This window comes from Sinohyriopsis cumingii, chromosome 16 (genome assembly GCF_028554795.1).
Source record: "Sinohyriopsis cumingii isolate HCF-2022 chromosome 16, ASM2855479v2, whole genome shotgun sequence".
NCBI lineage: Eukaryota > Metazoa > Mollusca > Bivalvia > Unionida > Unionidae > Sinohyriopsis > Sinohyriopsis cumingii.
Window position 1 is genome coordinate 54,891,092 of NC_142976.1, and position 22,927 is coordinate 54,914,018.

The 22,927-nt window shown below is 34.2% G+C and overlaps 1 protein-coding gene across 1 annotated transcript in view; it reads right to left on the reverse strand.

The window, feature by feature from the left end:
* Positions 1–1,998: 1,998 nt before the first annotated feature.
* The window catches only part of LOC149780445 (uncharacterized), an 89,227-nt gene continuing 68,298 nt past the window's right edge, over positions 1,999–22,927 (reverse strand). The window contains exons 5-9 of the mRNA XM_089936206.1: positions 18,053–19,740; positions 15,529–15,721; positions 13,820–14,107; positions 12,025–12,254; positions 1,999–6,434 (exon numbers count right to left, since the gene is read on the reverse strand). Of these exons, the coding sequence (XP_089792332.1) occupies positions 6,238–6,434; positions 12,025–12,254; positions 13,820–14,107; positions 15,529–15,721; positions 18,053–19,740 (2,596 nt within the window). The 3' untranslated portion in view covers positions 1,999–6,237. The remainder of the gene's footprint in view (positions 6,435–12,024; positions 12,255–13,819; positions 14,108–15,528; positions 15,722–18,052; positions 19,741–22,927) is intronic.

The following is a 22,927-nucleotide window of genomic DNA, read 5'->3' on the forward strand; positions in this document are numbered from 1 at the left end:
GTATTACAATGCATAAAATGTATTTACACAGGAAGACATAATGAGTATTACAATGGAATTTGTTTACACAGGAAGACAATGAGTATTACAATGGAAAGTGTTTACAAAGGAAGACATAACGAATGTTACAATAGAATGTGTTTACACAGCAAGATATTAGTATTACAAAGGATTGAATGTGTGTACACAGGAAGACACAGTGAGTATTACAATGCAGTGTGTTTACACAGGAAGACTAGATGACAATTATAAAGGATGGAATATATTTACACAGGAAGACATGATGAGAATTACAATGGATGGAATGTGTTTACACAGGAAGACATTCTGAGTATTACAATGGATGGAATGTGTTTACAAAGGAAAACATGATGAGTATTACAATGGATGGTATGTGTTTACACAGGAAGACATGACAAGCATTACAATGGATTAATGTGTTTACACAGGAAGACATGATGAGTATTACAATGGATGGAGTGTGTTTACACATGAAGATATGATGGGTATTACAGTTGATGGAATGTTTACACAGGAAGACATGAAGAGTATAACAATGGATAGAATGAATGCACAGAAAGACAAAATGAGTATTACAATGGAATGAGTTATATAAACCTAAACAAAAGGGAAATTATATACTGGCTATGATGTAGAATAAATATTTAATATTAATAATAAATTAAAGTTATGCCAACACTATAAACTAATATACATAATTTACATATAAAAGATCATTGCATACAAGCAATGATAACATGTTGATGTACAAATATCATACATTTAAGTGTCAGACATTAATGTACATATAATCACTGACCTTGCATTCCAAATGAAATAATAGTTGCATTTATGTTCCTGTTTTGTACAATTATAAGAACAATCTGTTGAAATCAAAACTGAATTATGAAAACCCAATTCCATTTAAGTGAAAAGTTCTTAAGAAAGACAACAGATTTGATTATAAAAGCTCCAGTCAATCTGGTTAGGATATAGCCTCATTGAGATTCATGACCTAAATACTGCAGTCATGTCAGTTAGGAAAAAGTCTCCTTGAGATTGGTGACATTTAGACTACAGTCATGTCAGTTAGGAAATGTTCTCCTTGAGATCGGTGACATGTAGACTACAGTCATGTCAGTTTGGAAATAGTCTCCTTGAGACTGGTGACATTTAGACTACAGTCATGTCAGTTTGGAAATGTTCTCCTTGAGATTGGTGACATGTAGACTACAGTCATGTCAGTTAGGAAATAATCTCCTTGAGATTGATGACATGTAGACTACAGTCATGTCAGTTAGGAAATGTTCTCCTTGAGATTGGTGACATGTAGACTACAATCATGTCAGTTAGGAAATGTTCTCCTTGAGATTGGTGACATTTAGACTACAGTCATGTCAGTTTGGAAATATTCTCATCTAAACTGATGATTGCACAATAAGTCTGAATTATAATTACTTGCTAATCTAGACAGAGACACAAACAAAAGTGTAACTATATCTAAAGATAATAATAATAATAATAATAATAATAATAATAATAATAATAATAATAATAATAAATTAATATTAATATTAATCAGATCTACATGTATATATGAGAATGTTTTTTTACTGTATCATCTACTGCATGAAATAACATGTCATAATGAGTATAAATAAGTACAATATACATTCCATATACTGGATATCCAGAAGTAATTTTTTCTAGTACTGTGAAATATGTGAGGTAGAATAAAGCTATATATATATATATATATATATATATGGCATTCAATTTATATTCTGTTAATCAAAACAATCATATTTCTGAGCTATATATGTTATTTTTAGTTTTTTAATTTTAGTTTTTCAACAAATAATGTAATTTGTAACTCATTCAGAAGCTGACCTACCATGTGTTATTTTGTGTCTATATATATATATATATATATATATATATATATATATATATATATATATATATATATATATTTGCAGATATTGTTGGGGCCCCGAGTGGTCGAGTTGTCTAAAAGATCACTGCCATCTCACCTCTGTCTGCATGGGTTCGAGTCTCGGATTCGGCTAATGTAGGTATGTGAGAAAGCTTGCTAGTAGCTTCTCGTAGGTCGGTGGTTCTTTCTGGGATTTTCTCGGGTTCTTCCTCCACCATTAATACTGGCCGCCATGTATAGCCTATCTTGTGCTGAAAAATGGCGTTAAACTCTACAACAGCAACAGCAACAGCAACAGCAGATGTTTACCTCCAATGTCACTTTTGACTTTCTGATCCAATTTTAAAACTGCAATGACTTTTTTTTAGTTCCAAGCATTGTAACATTGTTCATTTCAAAAGATCAAAATTAAAATCACAGATCAGCTTAATACTCATTACGTATGAGTTCTTATTTTTGTTGTATATGAAATTAATCAAAGAAAACACTGACAAGTTCTCATGAAAACCTTGAAATTTACCCCAAAATCAATGATATGAAATAAACTCATTTCACAGTGTCCCTTGTCCCTCAGGACCACTTAAGACCTATCTCTAAACGTCACCCATGCAACCAGGTTGCAGCTGACTCAGGCAGGCAGGTAACAATGAATGGGACATGGAAACGTTATCCTAGTGAAACTCAAGTTCCAATTATTGTCTCTCTTACTGAGCTAGAACTTTTATTATCATCAAGTTAATATTGTCATACAGTTCTCCTTTGTTATGTTATCTTTAATGACCATGTAATATGATTCTAGATACAATGCAGTTTTGCCTTGGACCCATCAATAACAAAATTCACATCAAGAAAAATATATCTACTTTCATATATTCATAGAGCTCAACTATTTACATATCTATTTTATTCAAAAAGTATTGTCAATACAAGATTCTTCTGTCGCTAATTAACCACTTTTATATTTGGCTAGTGTCTACTATTGTACCTCAAAACCATCAAACTTTTGCATGCATTATTCAATCTCAACACCAAATCAGATAATCATTGTTTGACAGCTAATTTTGCATATTGTACCCAAAATATGTGTTCATATTTTTTTTAATAGAGTCCTTTGCCTTTATGTAGCCCATCTAAAGCTGTAAAGCTTGGATTGATACACTAAACAAAAGCCATCCCGATGTTGTTTCATGTAGCAATTTCAACCAAGTGTCTAGCTGACTTTCATAGTACATGCACAACTTCTAGGGACAGTGATAGGAAGGGCAAAAGCCTACAGTTTTTAGATCTGAGCTTGAAATAAGTAGTTTGCCCTGCATGATGAATACACCTGTAATGTACATGATGAATACACCTGTAAGGTACATGATGAATACACCTGTAATATACATGATCAATACACCTGTATGTACATGATGAATACACCTGTAATGTACATGATGAATACACCTGTAATATACATGATGAATACACCTGTAATGTACATGATGAATACACCTGTAATGTACATGATGAATACACCTGTTATGTACATGATGAATACACCTGTAATGTACATGATGAATACACCTGTAATGTACATGACTACATGCAATAGTATCAAAGAGATTGAGCTAGAAGCAACTCTAATGCCTTTCCCAACAACATCAACAATACCATCAGAAAAGTGATACCCAGGTTAGACACTTAGACACAAGTGAAAGTCAGTTAAAACAAAATTATTTATTCTATAAGAGCTAAATACTTTTGTCGGCACGTGTTAGAACTCTTTTAATTCACAATGTGGGGAGACCCTTCCAAATCGTTGTGAAAGACTGAATAACATTCATCACTGTTTTGAAGGAAGTTTTCTGTCATTTTCTAATTCAATGTACTTTATTTCTAGCCAATGAAAATACTTTAGATTTCTTTTCCTGCCAAAAAGGACACTCAAAAAACATGAAGTTAATTTTTTGTTAAGAACTGTTTCCATTTCCTTTGTATGGAATACCAACATCATGTTTTCTTAATCATTTCTCTCATGAATCGTACACATAATATGTAACAAGGACAGAACTGTAACAATCTATTTAAGTGTTTCAGGTGTCTTTTTGTACTAATCATTTTTTAAACACTCACAGACATGAAATATCTCAACTTATTCAGTGTATATTATTAAAAGATTTCAAGCCGGTCTCCTATCAGATATAACATACACCAGATCAAATGGAATTTATTTAGAACATGACTGCACTAAATACACAATGCATTAAATTAAAAATGTGTGCATTTCATCATAAATCAAACCAGCATGCTAGATCAATAATTGTGTATTCCTTCATGTCATTTTCAACTAATTAATCATCCTTTCAAGTTTCCGGCTTAATATGAGAAGAAAATGGTTGAAACATTAAAAGCAAGACAACAATTGTTTTAATTGACAGCAATTGTGTTATTATGGCAAATTTACAACACGAGAGTGTTAATGTTGCAAACTGACAAGTGTTTCAATGCTCTGACATCTACTGTTTCAGTGTTGTAAATTTACAGCAAAATTGTTTAAATGTTTTAAACTGACACCTACTGTTTCAAATTCTAATTGACAGCTATTGTTTAAATGTTGCAAATTGACAGATATTATTTAAACATTTTAAACAGAAGCATATTGTTTCAATGTTGTAAATTGACAGATACTATTTAAACATTTTAATCTGACACCTATTGCTTCAATGTTGCAAATTGACAGCTATTGTTCTACTCTTGCAATTGACAGCTGATGTTGACAGCAAGGCTCTTTAGCCTTCTGGCAGCTGAAAATCAAAATATGGACTTTGCGTAATCAGTAGAAAAATAGCATAGAGATAAGAAATTTGACAATGGGCACTGTATGACAGAGATAAGAAATTGACAATGGGCACTCTGTGACAGAGATAAGAAATTAACAATGGGCACTCTATGAAAGAGATAAGAAACTGACGATGGGCACTCTATGGCACAGAAACAAGAAATTTTGCATAATCAGTAGAAAAAAAGCATAGAGATAAGAAATTGACAATGGGCACTCTATGACAAAGATAAGAAATTGATGATGGGCACTCTGTGGCACAGAGACAAGAAATTGACAATGGGCACTCGACGACATAGGGATAAGATATTGACAATGGGTACTCTATGACACAGATAAGAAATTGAAAATGGATACTCTATGACACAAAGATAAGAAACTGATGATGGGTACACTATGACACAGAGATATGAAATTGATGATGGGTACTCTATGACACAGATAAGAAACTGACAATGGGCACACTATTCATAGTGGGCATGGAGACCATAAAACATCAAAGATACAGCATAGATTTAACATTCTGCAATTCCATTCATAAATGATCTGAGTTGTGTAACTGCTTTGAACTGTGCAAGTAACAATTCCATTCATAAATGATCTGAGTTGTGTAACTGCTTTGAACTGTGTGAGTGACAATTCCATTTATAATGATCTGAGTTGTGTAACCGCTTTGAACTGTGCAAGTAACAATTCCATTCATAATGATCTGAGTTGTGTAACTGCTTTGAACTGTGTGAGTGACAATTCCATTTATAATGATCTGAGTTGTGTAACTGCTTTGAACTGTGCAAGTAACAATTCCATTCATAATGATCTGAGTTGTGTAACTGCTTTGAACTGTGTGAGTGACAATTCCATTTATAATGATCTGAGTTGTGTAACCGCTTTGAACTGTGTGCGTGACAGTTCCATTCATAATGACCTGAGTTGTGTAATCGCTTTGAACTGCGTGAGTAACAATTCCATTCATAAATGATTTAAGTTGTTGCACTGGTTTGAACTGTGTGAGTGACAATTCCATTTCAAACATGTGCACAACATGTATGTGACCTCCTGAATGGGATTCATTTGAAATCTTTTTTTAAATTGAGGTCATAAATATGTTAACACATATTTCAACCTGACACAAACTCAAAACTTTGACATGTAAGCATTCTACATTTCTTGTCTAATGTCTTCTAAATATTTGTTTCAATCAAGACAATGAAGTATTGCACACAAAAAGAATCCTTGTCGAGTGACAGGCAATGTGTTACTATACTCATAACTGTATCCACAGCACAATGTCTTTTCTTGTGGAATGACAGGCAATGTGTTAATGTATTGATAACTGTCCATAACACATCAAGTGTCTTTTTTGTGGAGAGACAGGCAATGTGTTACTATACTGATAACTGTGTCCATAACACATTAGATGTCTTTTCTTGTGGAGTGACAAGCAGTGTGTTACCATATTAACAATCTTATCCATAACACATCAGATGTCTTTTCTTGCAATAAGAGGTAGAATCTTCATTGTAATTTTCTCACAGGATCTCATAATTTGATAAACTGACTGGAGAGGAAGATCTCGGACTGGTGCTCTGTTAATTTCCAGAATTTCATCTCCCACACCAATCAATCCAGCGAATAACTTCTCTGGGGTCTGCTCATAGAATCGGGAGATAAATATGCCTGCAAAACATAATGATACTTGTTAGGTAATATGTTTTCAACCCACATTAGTTAAATGATGTTATGAAATAAGGACTGCTCTCAGGACAAAGGAAGGATGGATACAAAGATGGACAGACAGTTGGATGCATGAACGCTGCAAAAGTATATGCTTCTCAAAGCAGGTATGAATAGCTAGCTGCCATCACGCTTATGAATTTATTTTGAGGAATAGTAGAAGTTCAGAAATATCGAAGATGAAAATCTATTTTTTAAAAAGGAATAATTAGCCATGATTACTCAAACAATGAATTTATTTGCCATGTATATAAATGGAATAATTAGTCATGATTACTCACATACACAATGAATTTATTAACCATGCAACAAATTAAACTTTGGGCTGAAGAATATTTTAGTTACAGTAATTTTGCCCAATGCTGTACATACACAAAATTGCACTTGTTTCATTCTGAGTTAGTAGGAACAATTAGTGGGTGAAGCTTGCCAAATATTCTGCAAGTCCATTAACAGGATACTGTTCAGTCCATAACCTGACATTGCTACTGGTCTTGTCCATAACCTGACATTGCTACTGGTCTTTTCCATAACCTGACATTGCTACTGGTCTTGTCCATAACCTGACATTGCTACTGGTCTTGTCCATAACCTGACAATGCTACTGGTCTTGTCCATAACCTGACAATGCTACTGGTATTGTCCATAACCTGACAATGCTTCTGGTCTTGTCCATAACCTGACATTGCTACTGGTCTTGTCCATAACCTGACATTGCTACTGGTCTTGTCCATAACCTGACATTGCTACTGGTCTTGTCCATAACCTGACAATGCTACTGGTCTTGTTGATAGCATGACATTGCTACTGGTCTTGTCCATAACCTGACATTGCTACTGGACTTGTCAATAACCTGACATTGCTACTGGTCTTGTCCATAACCTGACATTGCTACTGGTCTTGTCCATAACCTGACATTGCTACTGGTCTTGTCCATAACCTGACATTGCTACTGGTCTTGTCCATAACCTGACAATGCTACTGGTATTGTCCATAACCTGACAATGCTACTGGTCTTGTCCATAACCTGACAATGCTACTGGTCTTGTCCATAACCTGACATTGCTACTAGTATTGTCCATAACCTGACATTGCTACTGGACTTGTCAATAACCTGACATTGCTACTGGTCTTGTCCATAACCTGACATTGCTACTGGTCTTGTCCATAACCTGACATTGCTACATTTGATCTAACAAGAAGACAAAGTAGAATCAATGGATCAAAGTAAATGCTGGTAGACAAAAATATCAGCCTTTAGTAAATTTGTATATGTAATGAATGATGTAAAAACAAAGAATATATATATATATCATATACCAAACTGATTGTTATTAACTTCATCATACTTAATGACCATTGTTTACTGACCAGGACAATGCTGTTAACTATCCAGCTGGTCCAGATCCATGCAAACCTCATACATAGACTTGGCATCAGAATCAAATATTGCCATTGATGACCAGTCTGAATCATGGTCAGAATGGGAAAAGGATCCTCATCCATTGATTTGTCATCAGATGCTGTCATTGATGACCAGTCTGAATCATGGTCAGAATGGGAAAAGGATCCTCATCCTTTGATTTGTCATTGGATGCTGCCATTGATGACCAGTCTGAATCATGGTCAGAATGGGAAAAGGATCATCATCCATTGATTTGTCATCGGATGCTGTCATTGATGACCAGTCTGAATCATGGTCAGAATGGGAAAAGGATCATCATCCATTGATTTGTCATCAGATGCTGTCATTGATGACCAGTCTGAATCATGGTCAGAATGGGAAAAGGATCCTCATCCTTTGATTTGTCAATGGATGCTGTCATTGATGACCAGTCTGAATCATGGTCAGAATGGGAAAAGGATCATCATCCACTGATTTGTCATTGGATGCTGTCATTGATGACCAGTCTGAATCATGGTCAGAATGGGAAAAGGATCATCATCCACTGATTTGTCATTGGATGCTGTCATTGATGACCAGTCTGAATCATGGTCAGAATGGGAAAAGGATCCTCATCCTTTGATTTGTCAATGGATGCTGTCATTGATGACCAGTCTGAATCATGGTCAGAATGGGAAAAGGATCATCATCCACTGATTTGTCATTGGATGCTGTCATTGATGACCAGTCTGAATCATGGTCAGAATGGGAAAAGGATCCTCATCCTTTGATTTGTCATTGGATGCTGCCATTGATGACCAGTCTGAATCATGGTCAGAATGGGAAAAGGATCATCATCCACTGATTTGTCATCGGATGCTGCCATTGATGACCAGTCTGAATCATGGTCAGAATGGGAATAAGAATCCTCATCCACTGATATGTCATCAGCCTCATCAGAACAATGCCCACATCCTACCAAGAAGAGGAGACAATGGTATATGAAGTACCTCTGTCCATGAAATTAACCTTTGGAGAGAGGAGTTCAATCAGTGGATTATTTTATCTTGTGTCACATTACTTTTAGCAACTCTTTTTTTCTTGGCTGTTTTGGGTTTTTCAGCTTCTTGCAACTATGAGACAGCCATATTCCTCCACATGCTGGCATTGGAATTCAGAAGAAGTAGCATGTTTCATTAGACATCCAATAGGTGCAGAAGAATTTTTAACTGGAGTTGTAAGCATATTGTAAGCAGTCTATATAGCAAGTTCTTTCCTTTTTCATCTCAAACAGCATATTTCTATTTCGCTGTTATTTAACATAATTTCTATTATCATGATAACTATACAATTTGTAAATGAAATTTACTCAACAAAAAATCCAACTGGTCAGATGTAATGGGTAATCCCTTTTTACACAAGTCAGCCAATAAAATTAACTCACAATGGACCAAGTGGCTGGTGGCAATTTCTCATGGTGCATCACAACTATTGTATTTTAGATGATGTGTTTACATGCAATTTAGAGCTGATATGGAATGTTTCATTAGAAACCCAACTTTATGGACTATATTAAAATGAGAAAATTTTCAAAGCATGATTTGTGGTTTTAAAGTTGCATCATTATTCACAATACTTCATTGTGATTTCAACCCTCATTTTTCATTCTGGAATTTATAAAGAAAACAATACTTGATCATGCACCAGTGTCAGACAGGAAAATTCTACTCTTGAGATCCAACTTTTGCATTGGATGCTCTGATTATACTCATGTCTAACACAAAATTTTGACTCTAAGGTGGAATTTTTCTACTAAACACTGATGACTATGAAGGATTATCTCCCCTGGAGTTCTATACAAAAAATGTTGTTGGAACATAAAAAAGTGTGATATCTATCTCCCAAACAAGTTTGTCATGAAGATGCATTTTAGGGAGGAAAACAAAATACTATATAGACTACTTGATATCATGATCCTCACAGCTGATATAGGGGTCACGCTACCAGGTGAAGTAGGCAACTATGCTACTTAAAAAAAAATTAAAACATCATCAGTTTTGGTTAGGAAAGCATTAATGACTCCACCTTCTGATGTTTTTAGATGTACATGAAGTGACCAGATCTTCTGAGATGCTCCCTCGCCGTAGCAAGTTATTTCCAGTGTTGCTCAGGGTAAAATGTGGGCGTCAAGCCATGAAATAGCTGGTGCTGATTTCAGTTGCAGTGACAAGCAAACTCTTGCACATTCACAGGCTTGTATTTTAACAGCTGATTGGCCATTAACCATGTCCACAGTAAGCTAGAACAGGGACGTTTTTTATCTATCATTGGCCATTAGCCATGTCCACAGTAAGCTATAACAGAGATGTTTTATATTTATCATTGGCCAATTTCTGCAGGTTATCATTGGTGATAAAAAAACATACAAATTTGTGTTTCAAAAGTTAAACAATAAAAATCAGTTTGCATTTTAAGAACAGACTCTTTGTCCTGAAGATTTGCCACATGTGCATTATTTTCTTCATAATATCAGTCTGAACTGTAAGTGAACCTGTCAGGGAGAAATAATGAAGGACATTGCTGTGTCTGGGAAGTACCACTCTCTTAGATTGTCTGTTTTTATAAACATCTGGGCAAAAATATTATGAAAAATATTAAATTCAAAGAAAGCAAAGTTTAAATATTATGTTATTGAAGATTTTGCATAAAAATGCAATTATGTAGGTTACAAATATGTGACAATGCTTTGTTGTGGAAATCAAGAAGTACTGTTAAGTTAAAGTTGTTTTCACTCATTTTTGTGAAAATACAGAAAAAAAAGCAGTGAAGCAAATACTGTTTAATCAATGCCTGACATTATTACACATACACAGACAAATAATATAATAACCAAATTTGCAATCCTATTAATAGACTGTTGTAATGAAGCTAGAATGTGAGTTATTATATTAAGAAAGCCTTCTTTCTACAAACAGATGAATCATGTTGGCTGTTTCAATTCGGTTGGAAAGAAGGTTTTGGTTCATTCATATGACGACTTTAATGCTTCAGTGTTCTATCCATCAATAGTTATGGTAGTGTTTTATTAGTGACAAAGAAATTGAGACGAACAATATGGTGTGGAGATGTGTGCATTTGCGCTGAAGTACATGTTAGAAGAACTGTTTGAAAATAAATTTAGACATTTTTTGAACTGTCATTATTTCATAAAGAAATCAATCATTTTTTTAAGGGTGGCTAATTTTTTACTAACTTACCATTACAGTACTGTGATGTAGTTACTTCTATTAGTTAAAATTCATTACAGTATATAGCTTCAAACAGTGCTCTTATGTCACATGTCCACTTGAAAATAAAATACTGCAGATATGCATAATGAGAAATAGCGGGCATTCAAATGAGAGAATGAATAAAACACACACACAGACACACACACACAGACACACACACACACACACAAACACACACACACAAACACACACACACACACACACACACACAAAAAAACACACACACACACACACACACACACACACACATATATATATATATATATATATATATATATATATATATATATATATATATATATATATATATATATATATATATATATATATATATTGCATATCTTGCTTTGCTTCTACATCTCTCTGTTCAGCTCTCACTTCTCCCTGTTCTGTCCAAAAAGGAGAAGTCACTTCTCCCTAAAATTCAAGTCTAGCTATCTCCATGTCATACTATTCTGGAATATATTGCAGCTCTAACTTCTGGTTTATCTAACCATAATTGCATCATCTCTCTGCATCTGCACAAAAGCCATTTTAGAAAAAATACAAGAGTTAATACATTCTCAATAAGGTATGATGCAGTTATAAAATCTTAGTTTTCTCCAGGTGGTATTTTACCACCAGATTTACAACACCGAAGCAGTAATGATGCTATCCTAACAAAGGGAGATAACACACGGTGAAGAGTATGACTGGGTGCAAATCTAAATCATAAATGCTTTCACACATTATTGAGCAAGCAAACACATTATCAAAGGGATATAACTCATTGTGAGGAGCATGACAAATATGGTAGCAGATTACAAAGCACACACCTCATCTCAATTACTGTTAAATTTATTTCCCCCAATACACTTACCATTATTAAACTTAGCATTTCCTTTGGCAATAAAAAATCCAAGCTGTTCATTCGATGGCCTGATAAGCTGGATGAGTTGAGAGCCATCTGGATTGAGCTGCAGTAATTTCCCAAGGGACTGGAATTCTGATGATGACTGTATAGAGTCTAGATCCTGGCATGAGGACCACTGCTGACGTTTTTGCAAAGGCAGTGGATTTTCTACTGGTACACTGGCATGTCTTTCCACCCTGTGAACAAAGAAAGAATCATGGTCTAAAAAGAGGAAACAAAAACTACTGGCAACTAAAAATTTCAAAAACTTCCACTTTGTTGGATCATTTGTAATTGATAAACAGAAGCATCCATTTCTCAAAAGAGTCTTTATAGAGTGGCTAAGACAGTTTTGTTTATCTGCCTAAGTGATTAATTGTTTTACAAGCACAGGTCTCTAGTTTGAAGAATGTACTTTGTTTTGCCAGTTTTCAGGCACCAATAACATGAAGTAATTATCATACTTGCTGTGAATAGCAGAATATTTTATTTAGTGTGCATTTGCTGTGAATAGCAGAATATTTTATTTAGTGTGCACTAAATAAAAAATTCTGCTATTCACAGCAAGTATGATAATTACTTCATGTTGTTGGTGCCTGAAAACTGGCAAAACAAAGTACATTCTTCAAACTAGAGACCTGTGCTTGTAAAACAATTATTTTTAAAACTTTTTTCCCTGTTTCGACATTGACAAAAAAGTCTGAACCACTTGGCTAACCAGTACAAAGGCAAATTTAATTAGGTTATATGTAAGGTCTTTCAATGTCAATTATGTTTGTACATGATTATAGGATGGGAATCTCAATAATTTCTAAATGATAAGCAAGGAATTGAGTCCCTTTGATGTAAAAATTAGCTCTATGAGAATGTAAGTTACATGTATAACTCAGTCTTTTCACCCCCAAATAAGTGTATAAGGAGGAGTACACATAAGCCTACAATCTTATGCAAGGAAGATAAAAAGATAATTTCACTCTTTTTACCAGTATAAAGAAATCAATCATCACATACAATGTGGTGAAACTATTGGGCATGTATCTTTTTAAAGAATTTAGTGTGAATAAGGAATTAGTTAAAGGTCTTCATCAGTAGTGTCCTTTAGAAACAGTGTCCTTCATATAGACATGTTCATTAGTATTGTATTTTATGGACAGTGTGTTTCATATGAAGGTGTTCATAGTCTTGTTTGTTATGATTAAAATCTTTTTATGGAAGTGTTCATAGTATTGTCCTTTATGAACAGTATCCATCACATGCAGGTGTTCATAAAACTTTGTTATGAACAGTTCCCTTTATGTGGAGATAACTGTCAGTACTGTCCTTTATTTGCAGTGTCCTTTATATGGTGATGTCCATTATATAAAGGTGTTCATTAGTATTGTTCTTTGTGATCAGTATCCTTTATATGGATAAGTGTGTTAATACTGTCCTTTGTGATCAGTGTTCGTTGTATGGAGGTGTTTGCTATTATTGTCTTTTTTAATCAGTGGCCTTTATATGGTGTTTATTTACATTGCCCTTCATGAACAGTGGCATCTATATGTAGGTGTTTATTATTATTGTTGTTTATTGTGGTTGTAATCATCACATTGGACTACACTGTACTTACAAACATTTCTGCTTTAATAGATTGACTGCTGTTAAGCAGTTAAAGAAGAAATTTTCACTCAAAAGGAATGTAAACAAGCTATTGATATTGGTAAAACAGCTAAACAAAATGGAATTTTCACTCCAAAGGAAAATGACAAAACTTCTGACATACTCTTTGTGTTCCCCATCACTGGAATCATCTGCTTTCTTCTTTTTACTTCCAAAGATTGATTTAAAAGTTTTAGAAGATGGAGTTTTCTTTGTGCCAGAAGGTGAAGACTTTGGTGGCAGCTTGTGTGCTCTTGGGGATTCCTCAGTCCCTGCTGCATCAATGCCTTTATCCATACTGGCTGATTTCCTGAGAGAGAGGAACTTGATCTTTGCAGCATTTTTCAGCCCACTAAGTTTCTTCTTCAAGGATAATTTGGAGCCACTCAACTCTCGACTCTTCTCCAGATTACTGGAACAAAAGAATATATATCATGACAATCCCATGGCAATTTCATTACATTACTAAAATTCCCACATCAATCATCTGGGTGGTATTGATGGGTACGATTTTCATATTTTCCTTGTCATTTTACATGCAATTACATTAATCAAAAATGTGAAATCACAGATGAGCAGTAGAAATACATTAAGAACATTAAAATCAATTATTAAAATTATGTGACTGCATTTAATATATTGCCATTAATCTTGAATATGCAAAATCATTTGTCATTTCTTTGTTCCACTAAGGAATAAGCCTTTTCAAAATTGCATAGTCATTTAACTTGTAGATTTATAATCCAACAGTGCCTGCATGCAATATTCATGAAGCTTGATATGTTTTGTAGCAATGGGGAGCAACAATGTAACAACTGAATGCCAATTTAAAAACAACTGAGCAACAATAGAGTAACAGCTGAGTAAGAATAATGTAGGAAATGAATAACAATGGATTAACAATTAAACAATTGAGTAACGATGGAGTAGCAAGTGAGTAACAACTGAATAACAACTGTGTAACAATGGATTAGCAAGTGGTGAATAACAACTCAGTAACAATCCAGTAGCAAGTGAGTAACAACTGAATAACAACTGAGTAACAATGCAGTAGCAAGTGAGTAACAACTGAATAACAATGGAGTGAGAAGTGAATCTACAAAAGTGAACCAGTCTGTCTGCTATTTTGATCAAACTGATTTAGCTCTTATGAGAGGATGTCTCAACTGGATATTGTTTAAAAGTAAGGTCTTAAAATGTCAGGTTTTTTCAGCTGGAACTTTGTTAAAATTATTACAAACAAATCTACATTACCTGACATCATTTGAAAGTTTAGTCTGTGCTTTTGCTACTCGAATACATTACATATGGGTCTATGATAAACTATTGTGACATCATATCCCTTGATACAAGCAAAAGTTGCAAAGTCATTGTGAAGACTGTGTAATTACTGGTTAGAAACTGATGGTAAATCATGAAATTTTAACCAAATCACTAATTAAATTAAATGAATTTGGTTTTTAGAGGACTTTTCAATGAGTATTTTTTTCATGGAGATAAAACTTTCTCCACACACTGTCTTGTTTATCACTGCATAAATAGGTGAAAATGATGCAGCTTATAATAACTAATTAGTGGATCACTAGGGATGGTAATCCATCTCAACTTCCCATGTCATGTGTCACATGATCAACCCAATTTTATCCCTTTTTATTTATTAATTACATTCGGAAAAAAAATATAAACAAAAGTATGAATTGAAAATTGACATTTGATTCAGTTTTACGTTTCTGTATTGCCTCAGATAAATTCAACTTTTTTCTGTTTTAGAAGTTGAGGAGTTTTTGAGGTTGTATGAACCATGATAAAATATGAATAACAGAATGCATTTACCTTGTGTGATAATTTCTATCTGGGAGAGGTGGACCAAATTCATCTGTGTCGATATCATTAGAGTTACCTCCTCTTGCATCTATGTCCCTGGATGAAGCTGGTGGTGACATATCCTCAGATTTACTTGTGGTTCTCTTTTTATTCTGGTGATCAATTTGTGCATAGATTGCAGAGCCATTTGTTTTAGAAGCTGCTATGGTGGGGGAAAAAATTGTACAGTTAAATAAGACCTTATTTATTACATTTGTACAATTCCTGCTATGGTGGGGGAAAAAATAGTATAGTTAAATAAGACCTTATTTATTACAGTTGTATAATTCCTGCTCTGCACGCTTGTGCTTCTTTCCAACCATTTTTAGAAACAAAATATTTGAGTCTTTAGTGACATATTTTTTTTCTTTTCATTTATTGCATGGTATCAAAATGAATTTTCAATGCAATTCATTTAAACAAGACTTTAATAAGTGGCAGATTCTGTGTTGTTTGCAACTTGCATAAGACATAACCAATAAACTTCCAAAATAAAAAATAAATGCATTAAAAACTTCTACATAGGAAATATATACGATGTTTCGAGACAATCAACGCTGAGAATATGACAGTGAGATGTTCTAGTGTTCTTTAAAATACCTCAATTTGTGAAATAACAAAGTTATGACTCGGGACTTGGCAGAGGAAGGTGATTTTAGATGCAATGGATACTAGTGAAGCCCCAAGAAACCTGCAACAATGACACCAGTGTGGAATCAAAATGAAGTGTTTTGCCAATTACCAGATAACAGTTACATACAACAACCTTGACAACAGTGTGGAATTAAACTCGGGTCTAAAGAAAATAGTGTCCTGCCTATGTATCTGTGTGTGTGTGTTTGTGATTTGGATTTTTAACGTAACTTTAACAATTTTTCAGTCATTATAATAATCTAGCGGTATCTAACATAGGTGTAAAATAAAAACGGCAGTTTTGCCTATCACAAGATATATGTTACATATAAAAACCTTGACACTAGGATGTGGAATCAAACTAGGTAGTTTTACATAATACTTACATGTAAAAATTAAGTTAGAAATCATATACCCTCATTACCAAAGTACTCACAAACCATATACCTTCATTACCAATGTACTGACAAATCATATACCCTCATTACCAAAGTACTGACAAATCATATACCATCATTACCAAAGTATTCAAAATCATATACCCTCATTACCAAAGTTTTCAAAATCATATACCCTCATTACCAAAGTACTCACAAATGGAGATGTGATGACAAGCAGAATTTCAAATTATCCCTTTTTTCCACAGTATTTCAAGACACTTCCCCCATAATGGATCAGACAAAAATACTTACTGGGCACTTACTCCAATAATGTCCAGGCATAAAAGTTTCAATAAAATGGGAAGAAAAGTGATGACATAGCCCTGTCATGCATGAACAGGTGGGTAGACATACAGGTGTACAGACAGATGGATGAAGCAATAACAATATTTTTGCTCCCTGCTGAAGTGCTGAATAAAAATGGACCCTCAGTACTGGTGAGCTCTCAAAAAGAAGTCATTATTTTCTACAACACTGATCCTTGCATTTAGAATCTGTAATAGATGGTCTCCAAAAACAGTTGTCTTTTTAGTTGGGTTTTGTTGTACCATTCAGTATTGGCAAAAATATGTTGCAAATTTCAGTCAAGTTGTGATCATCAACTATTAATTTGTAGTGAGAAATATGTTATGTTTCTAGGACAACAGTGACCATAACAACAACCAAAACTCTGCCTCAGACCTAATGTCATCACAGCCTGGCACTACAAGCTAGACAATTTAAAATTGTATTGTGTTTGTAACTCATGATAAGGCCCAGCTGGAGATCAATATGTAACTCATGATAAGACTTAGCTTGAAATCAGTTTGTAACTCAAAAGGCCTAGCTTGAAATCAGTTTGTAACTCAAAAGGCCTAGCTTGAAATCAGTCTGTAACTCATGATAAGACCTAACCTGAGATCAGTTTGCAACTCAAAAGGCATAGCTTGAGATCACTTTGTAACTTATGGCAACAATTAGCTTGAGATTAGTTTGTAACTCATTATAATGAATATCTTACCATCAGTCTGTTAACTCATGATAAGGCCTAGCTTGAAATCAGTATGTAACTTGTGATAAGGCCTAGATGGAGATCAGTCTGTAACTCATTATATCTTTACATCTCTCTGTAACTCATGATAAGGCCTATATTGTGATCAGTTTGTAATTCATGATAAGACCTAGCCTGAAATCAGTATGCAACTCATAATAAGGCCTAGACTGAGATTAGTCTGCAATTTGTAAGACTTAGTTTGAAATCAGTATGTAACTCATAAGGCCTAGATTGAGATCAGTTTGTAACTGATCATAATATAATGATAATACCTAGCTCATGATCATTTTAAACATCTGAATAATTCTAATAAATTACCTTAAGAATATTTGAATTGCAAATTTCATCTCTGAATACATATATTGGAAGTAAATGTAAAGTTAATTACCATTTTCATCTGTGATAATGTCAGGAAAATATTTATTACAATCCTCCTCCTCCTCTTGTGATGGAAGTATTGCATGAATCTTAACATCAACATGGAGTTGTTCAACACTTGAAACTGGATCATTTACTTCATCTACATGAGACCCTGAAGCAGTTCTTTTTCCTTTTTTTTCTACCATGTTTAGTTTTGCAGAAAATGAACTACTTTTAGCACCATCAGTTAATTTCTCAGCATTTTCAATGGCCTCGTATGGATTGAACTTTCCTGTCGAGACGTCATCTGAAATTACCTCTATCTGCCCATTCTTCATGGATTCATTTGTAGTAACTTCTTTTGGCAGAGATGTGATACTTTGTTCCTGAGTTCTGTACATTGGAGAATTGTGTTTGACTGCACTAGATGATGCTGTTGCTATTTTCTTCATTTTACTGTGATTTGAGGTAATCATTTCGTAAGTTGTATCAACTGCATCTAAACTCTCAGTACTCTGAGAGTACTCTCTGGCTCCAGTACTCTGAGAGGACTCTCTGGCTCCAGCCAGTGATCTAGTCAAATTCACGTTTTGTACAGACTCATTGCCGTCAAAACCTTGAGTGCTGTTCCGTGTATCATTTGATGTGACAGTTTCAAAACCTTCATCTAAAATACAGCTGTTTACCACCCAAGATGGGTTGTAACTACCCTTTTTACTTTTAAAAAGATTTCTAAACTTTATTTTATTTTTGGCATGTCTTGGAGATGTTACTGCAGGTATGTATCTGCCCTTCTTACTCTTTATATTTGGAACTACTGAATGATTCAAGGGGGGTTTTGAGTCAATGTGTCCCTCAGTCTCTGAACATGAATCAGTCTTCATGTGCTGGGAAATTTCTGTTTGTACTATTTCAAATCTTTCATCACAACCTTCATCAGTTAGTTGATCAGTCTCATGAATACTTTTGCTAACTTTGCTATCCTCGTCAGCTTTAAATGTTCTACTTTCATTTTCCATATACTTAACATTACTGTATTCCATCCTGTCCTTCTCCCTGGAAAGTTCTACAGTGAAACAAGAAGATTCTGAACATAGAGAACCTGATGATGCTGATAATGACCTTTGACCTTGTCTGTGATTACATAGCTGGGAGGTTGTGGAATCAGGTGAGTCTTTTTGAAAGAAAGTACTGTCATCGCTGTATGATTTAGAAAGCTTTTGCTTAATTTTGGTGAATGATATCAAGTCTGGCTGAACATCTATGCATCCAGTCACATCTGTTTTTAAATCTCTATCATTTGTCTGGTCCACTTCTTTTTGTATTGATTTTTTCAAAGTGTCATGTGCAGAACTTTTATCTTCCTTTTTACCAGTTGAATTTTGGACATACATACAATTGAAACTAATGTTATCATCAGCACCTATCATATCAAAACCTCTTACATTTTCTGTTGACAACAGTGATGTATTTTGTGGGTGAAGCTTTGCAGTATTATGTCTATTGCATATACAATATGGTGATGGTGAACGTCTTCGTCTGTAACGTTCTGCGATTTCTTTTTCATCTGCAAGGACTTTTGGGATTCCAAGTTCTGGATTAGTGTCATCTGTATCATCCTCAAAATGAACCCTTGTTCTGGAGTGAACTCCCTTTGCTGACAATTCCTGTGACAACTGTAACATGCTGACTTCATCAAGAATGTCATCTTCATACCTAAAATTGGAAGGAAACTTTTGCACTTCTCTGGTCAGTAACTATTAGACGATAGTACTGAGGATGATAACTATTAGACGATAGTAATGTGGATGATAACTGAAGTGGGTAGAGCTGAAATGAAAATTCTGAATATTTGAATTGGAATATATTTGGAAAATATCTAAATACAAACCTATATTTGAATATTCATTTGCTTTATTTATTTTCATAGTGATTAGCAGCACTCACAACCAGACTCAGCAGTTGACACCGTTGAGCATGGATCACCAAAGCACTTTCACACCATTGATTTGTGAAAAACAAACAATGCAAATATAGTTTACAAAGGAACAACTTTAAACCAGAAATTGCAACACCCACTCACAAGGTATTTATAATGTTAAAATTCTGAACAGTCACATTGCTCACAATATTGAATTTCTTTTTAACTGATAATGTTGTTGTTGTTGTTGTTGTAGGGTATAATGCCATTTTTCAGCACAAAATATGTTATATATGGCAGCCAGTATAAATGGCAGGGGAAGAACCCAGGAAAACTCCCGGAAAGAACCACTGACCAATGAGAAACTACTGGCAATGCAGAGGTGAGATGGCAGTGATCCATAACATTGAGCGCTTTAAACCACTTGGCCACTCAGGACCCCTAATTGATAATGTAAAGTATGGCAAGTTGATAAAGAACAAATAATATAAAAGTTTGTGTCACAACATACACTGAAATGATTCTGGTATTTTCTGTACATGATAACTAAATAAAAAGACACATGATAACTAAATAAAAATACACATGATAACTAAATAAAAAGACACATGATAACTAAATAAAAATACACAATTTTGAAACGAAATTACAAAACAAACTAAATCACCATGTTCCTGAATTATCTTCAAATTTTTGCACCATAGTTAAGTTACATGGAAAGTCAATTTGTCAGATTTTCACTACAGAAAGTAAATCACTGGAATAAGTCCCCATATCTAGCTAGACATACAACTGTGAGTTACTGCCCTTTTTAATTTACAGTTCATCTAGAACTTGAACATTTTTAGTCAAACTAAGTTTTAGACAAACAGGGATAATAACAGATACATGAAACTGGTCATACTGGGTTTTAAGACAAACAGGGATAATAACAGATACATGAAACTGGTCATACTGGGTTTTAGGGTAAACAGGGATAATAAAAGATACATGAAACTGGTCATACTGGGTTTTAGGGTAAACAGGGATAATAACAGACACATGAAACTGGTCATACTGGGTTTTAGGGTAAAAGGGGATAATAACAGACACATGAAACTGGTCATACTGGGTTTTAGGGCAAACAGGGATAATAAAAGATACATGAAACTAGTCATACTGGGTTTTAAGATGAACTGGGATAATAACAGACATATGAAACTGGTTAAACTAAGTTTTAAGACAAACAGGGATAATAACAGATACATGAAACTGGTCATACTGGGTTTTAAGACAAACAGGGATAATAACAAATACATGAAACTGGTCATACTGGGTTTTAGGACAAACAGGGATAATAACAGACACATGAAACTGGTCATGCTGGGTTTTAAGACAAACAGGGATAGTAACAGACACATGAAACTGGTCATACTGGATTTTAAGACAAACAGGGATAATAACAGACACATGAAACTGGTCATACTGGGTTTTAGGACAAACAGGGATAATAACAGACACATGAAACTGGTCATGCTGGGTTTTAAGACAAACAGGGATAATAACAGACACATGAAACTGGTCATACTGGGTTTTAAGACAAACAGGGATAATAACAGACACATGAAACTGGTCATACTGGGTTTTAGGGCAAACAGGGATAATAACAGATACATGAAACTGGTCATACTGGGTTTTAAGACAAACAGGGATAATAACAGACACATGAATCTGGTCATAATGGGTTTTAAGACAAACAGGAATAACAGATACATGAAACTGGTCATACTGGGTTTTAAGACAAACAGGGATAATAACAGGTACATGAAACTGGTCATACTGGATTTTAAGACAAAAAGGGATAATAACAGACACATGAATCTGGTCATAATGGGTTTTAAGACAAACAGGGATAATAACAGATACATGAAACTGGTCATACTGGGTTTTATGACAAACAGGGATAATAACAGATACATGAATCTGGTCATACTGGGTTTTAAGACAAACAGGGATAATAACAGATACATGAAACTGGTCATACTGGGTTTTAAGACAAACAGGGATAATAACAGGCACATGAAACTGGTCATGCTGGGTTTTAAGACAAACAGGGATAATAACAGACACATGAAACTGGTCATGCTGGGTTTTAAGACAAAAAGGGATAATAACAGACACATGAATCTGGTCATAATGGGTTTTAAGACAAACAGGGATAATAACAGATACATGAAACTAGTCATAATGGGTTTTATGACAAACAGGGATAATAACAGATACATGAATCTGGTCATGCTGGGTTTTAAGATAAAATGGGACACATAACACCTCTATATGGATCTAGTCATACTGGGTTTTAAGGTAAAAGGGATAAATAATACCTATATGAATGTAGTCGTACTGAGTTTTAAGAAAAAAAGGGATAAATGATACCTGTATGAATGTAGTCGTACTGAGTTTTAAGATAAAAAGGGATAAATAATCCCTGTATGAATGTAGTCATACTGAGCTTTAAGATAAAAAGGGATAAATAATCCCTGTATGAATGTAGTCATACTGAGTTTTAAGATAAAAATGGATAAATAATCCTGTATGAATGTAGTCATACTGAGTTTTAAGATAAAAAGGGATAAATAATCCCTGTATGAATGTAGTCATACTGAGTTTTAAGATAAAAAGGGATAAATAATCACTGTATGAATGTAGTCGTACTGAGTTTTAAGATAAAAAGGGATAAATAATACCTGTATGAATGTAGTCGTACTGAGTTTTAAGATAAAAAGGGATAAATAATCCCTGTATGAATGTAGTCGTACTGAGTTTTAAGATAAAAGAGAATAAATAGTACCTGTATGAATGTAGTCATACTGAGTTTTAAGATAAAAAGGGATAAATAATCCCTGTATGAATGTAGTCATACTGAGTTTTAAGATAAAAAGGGATAAATAATACCTGTATGAACTGATTAATATTCCCAATCTCCCAAAACATACTCAAGGT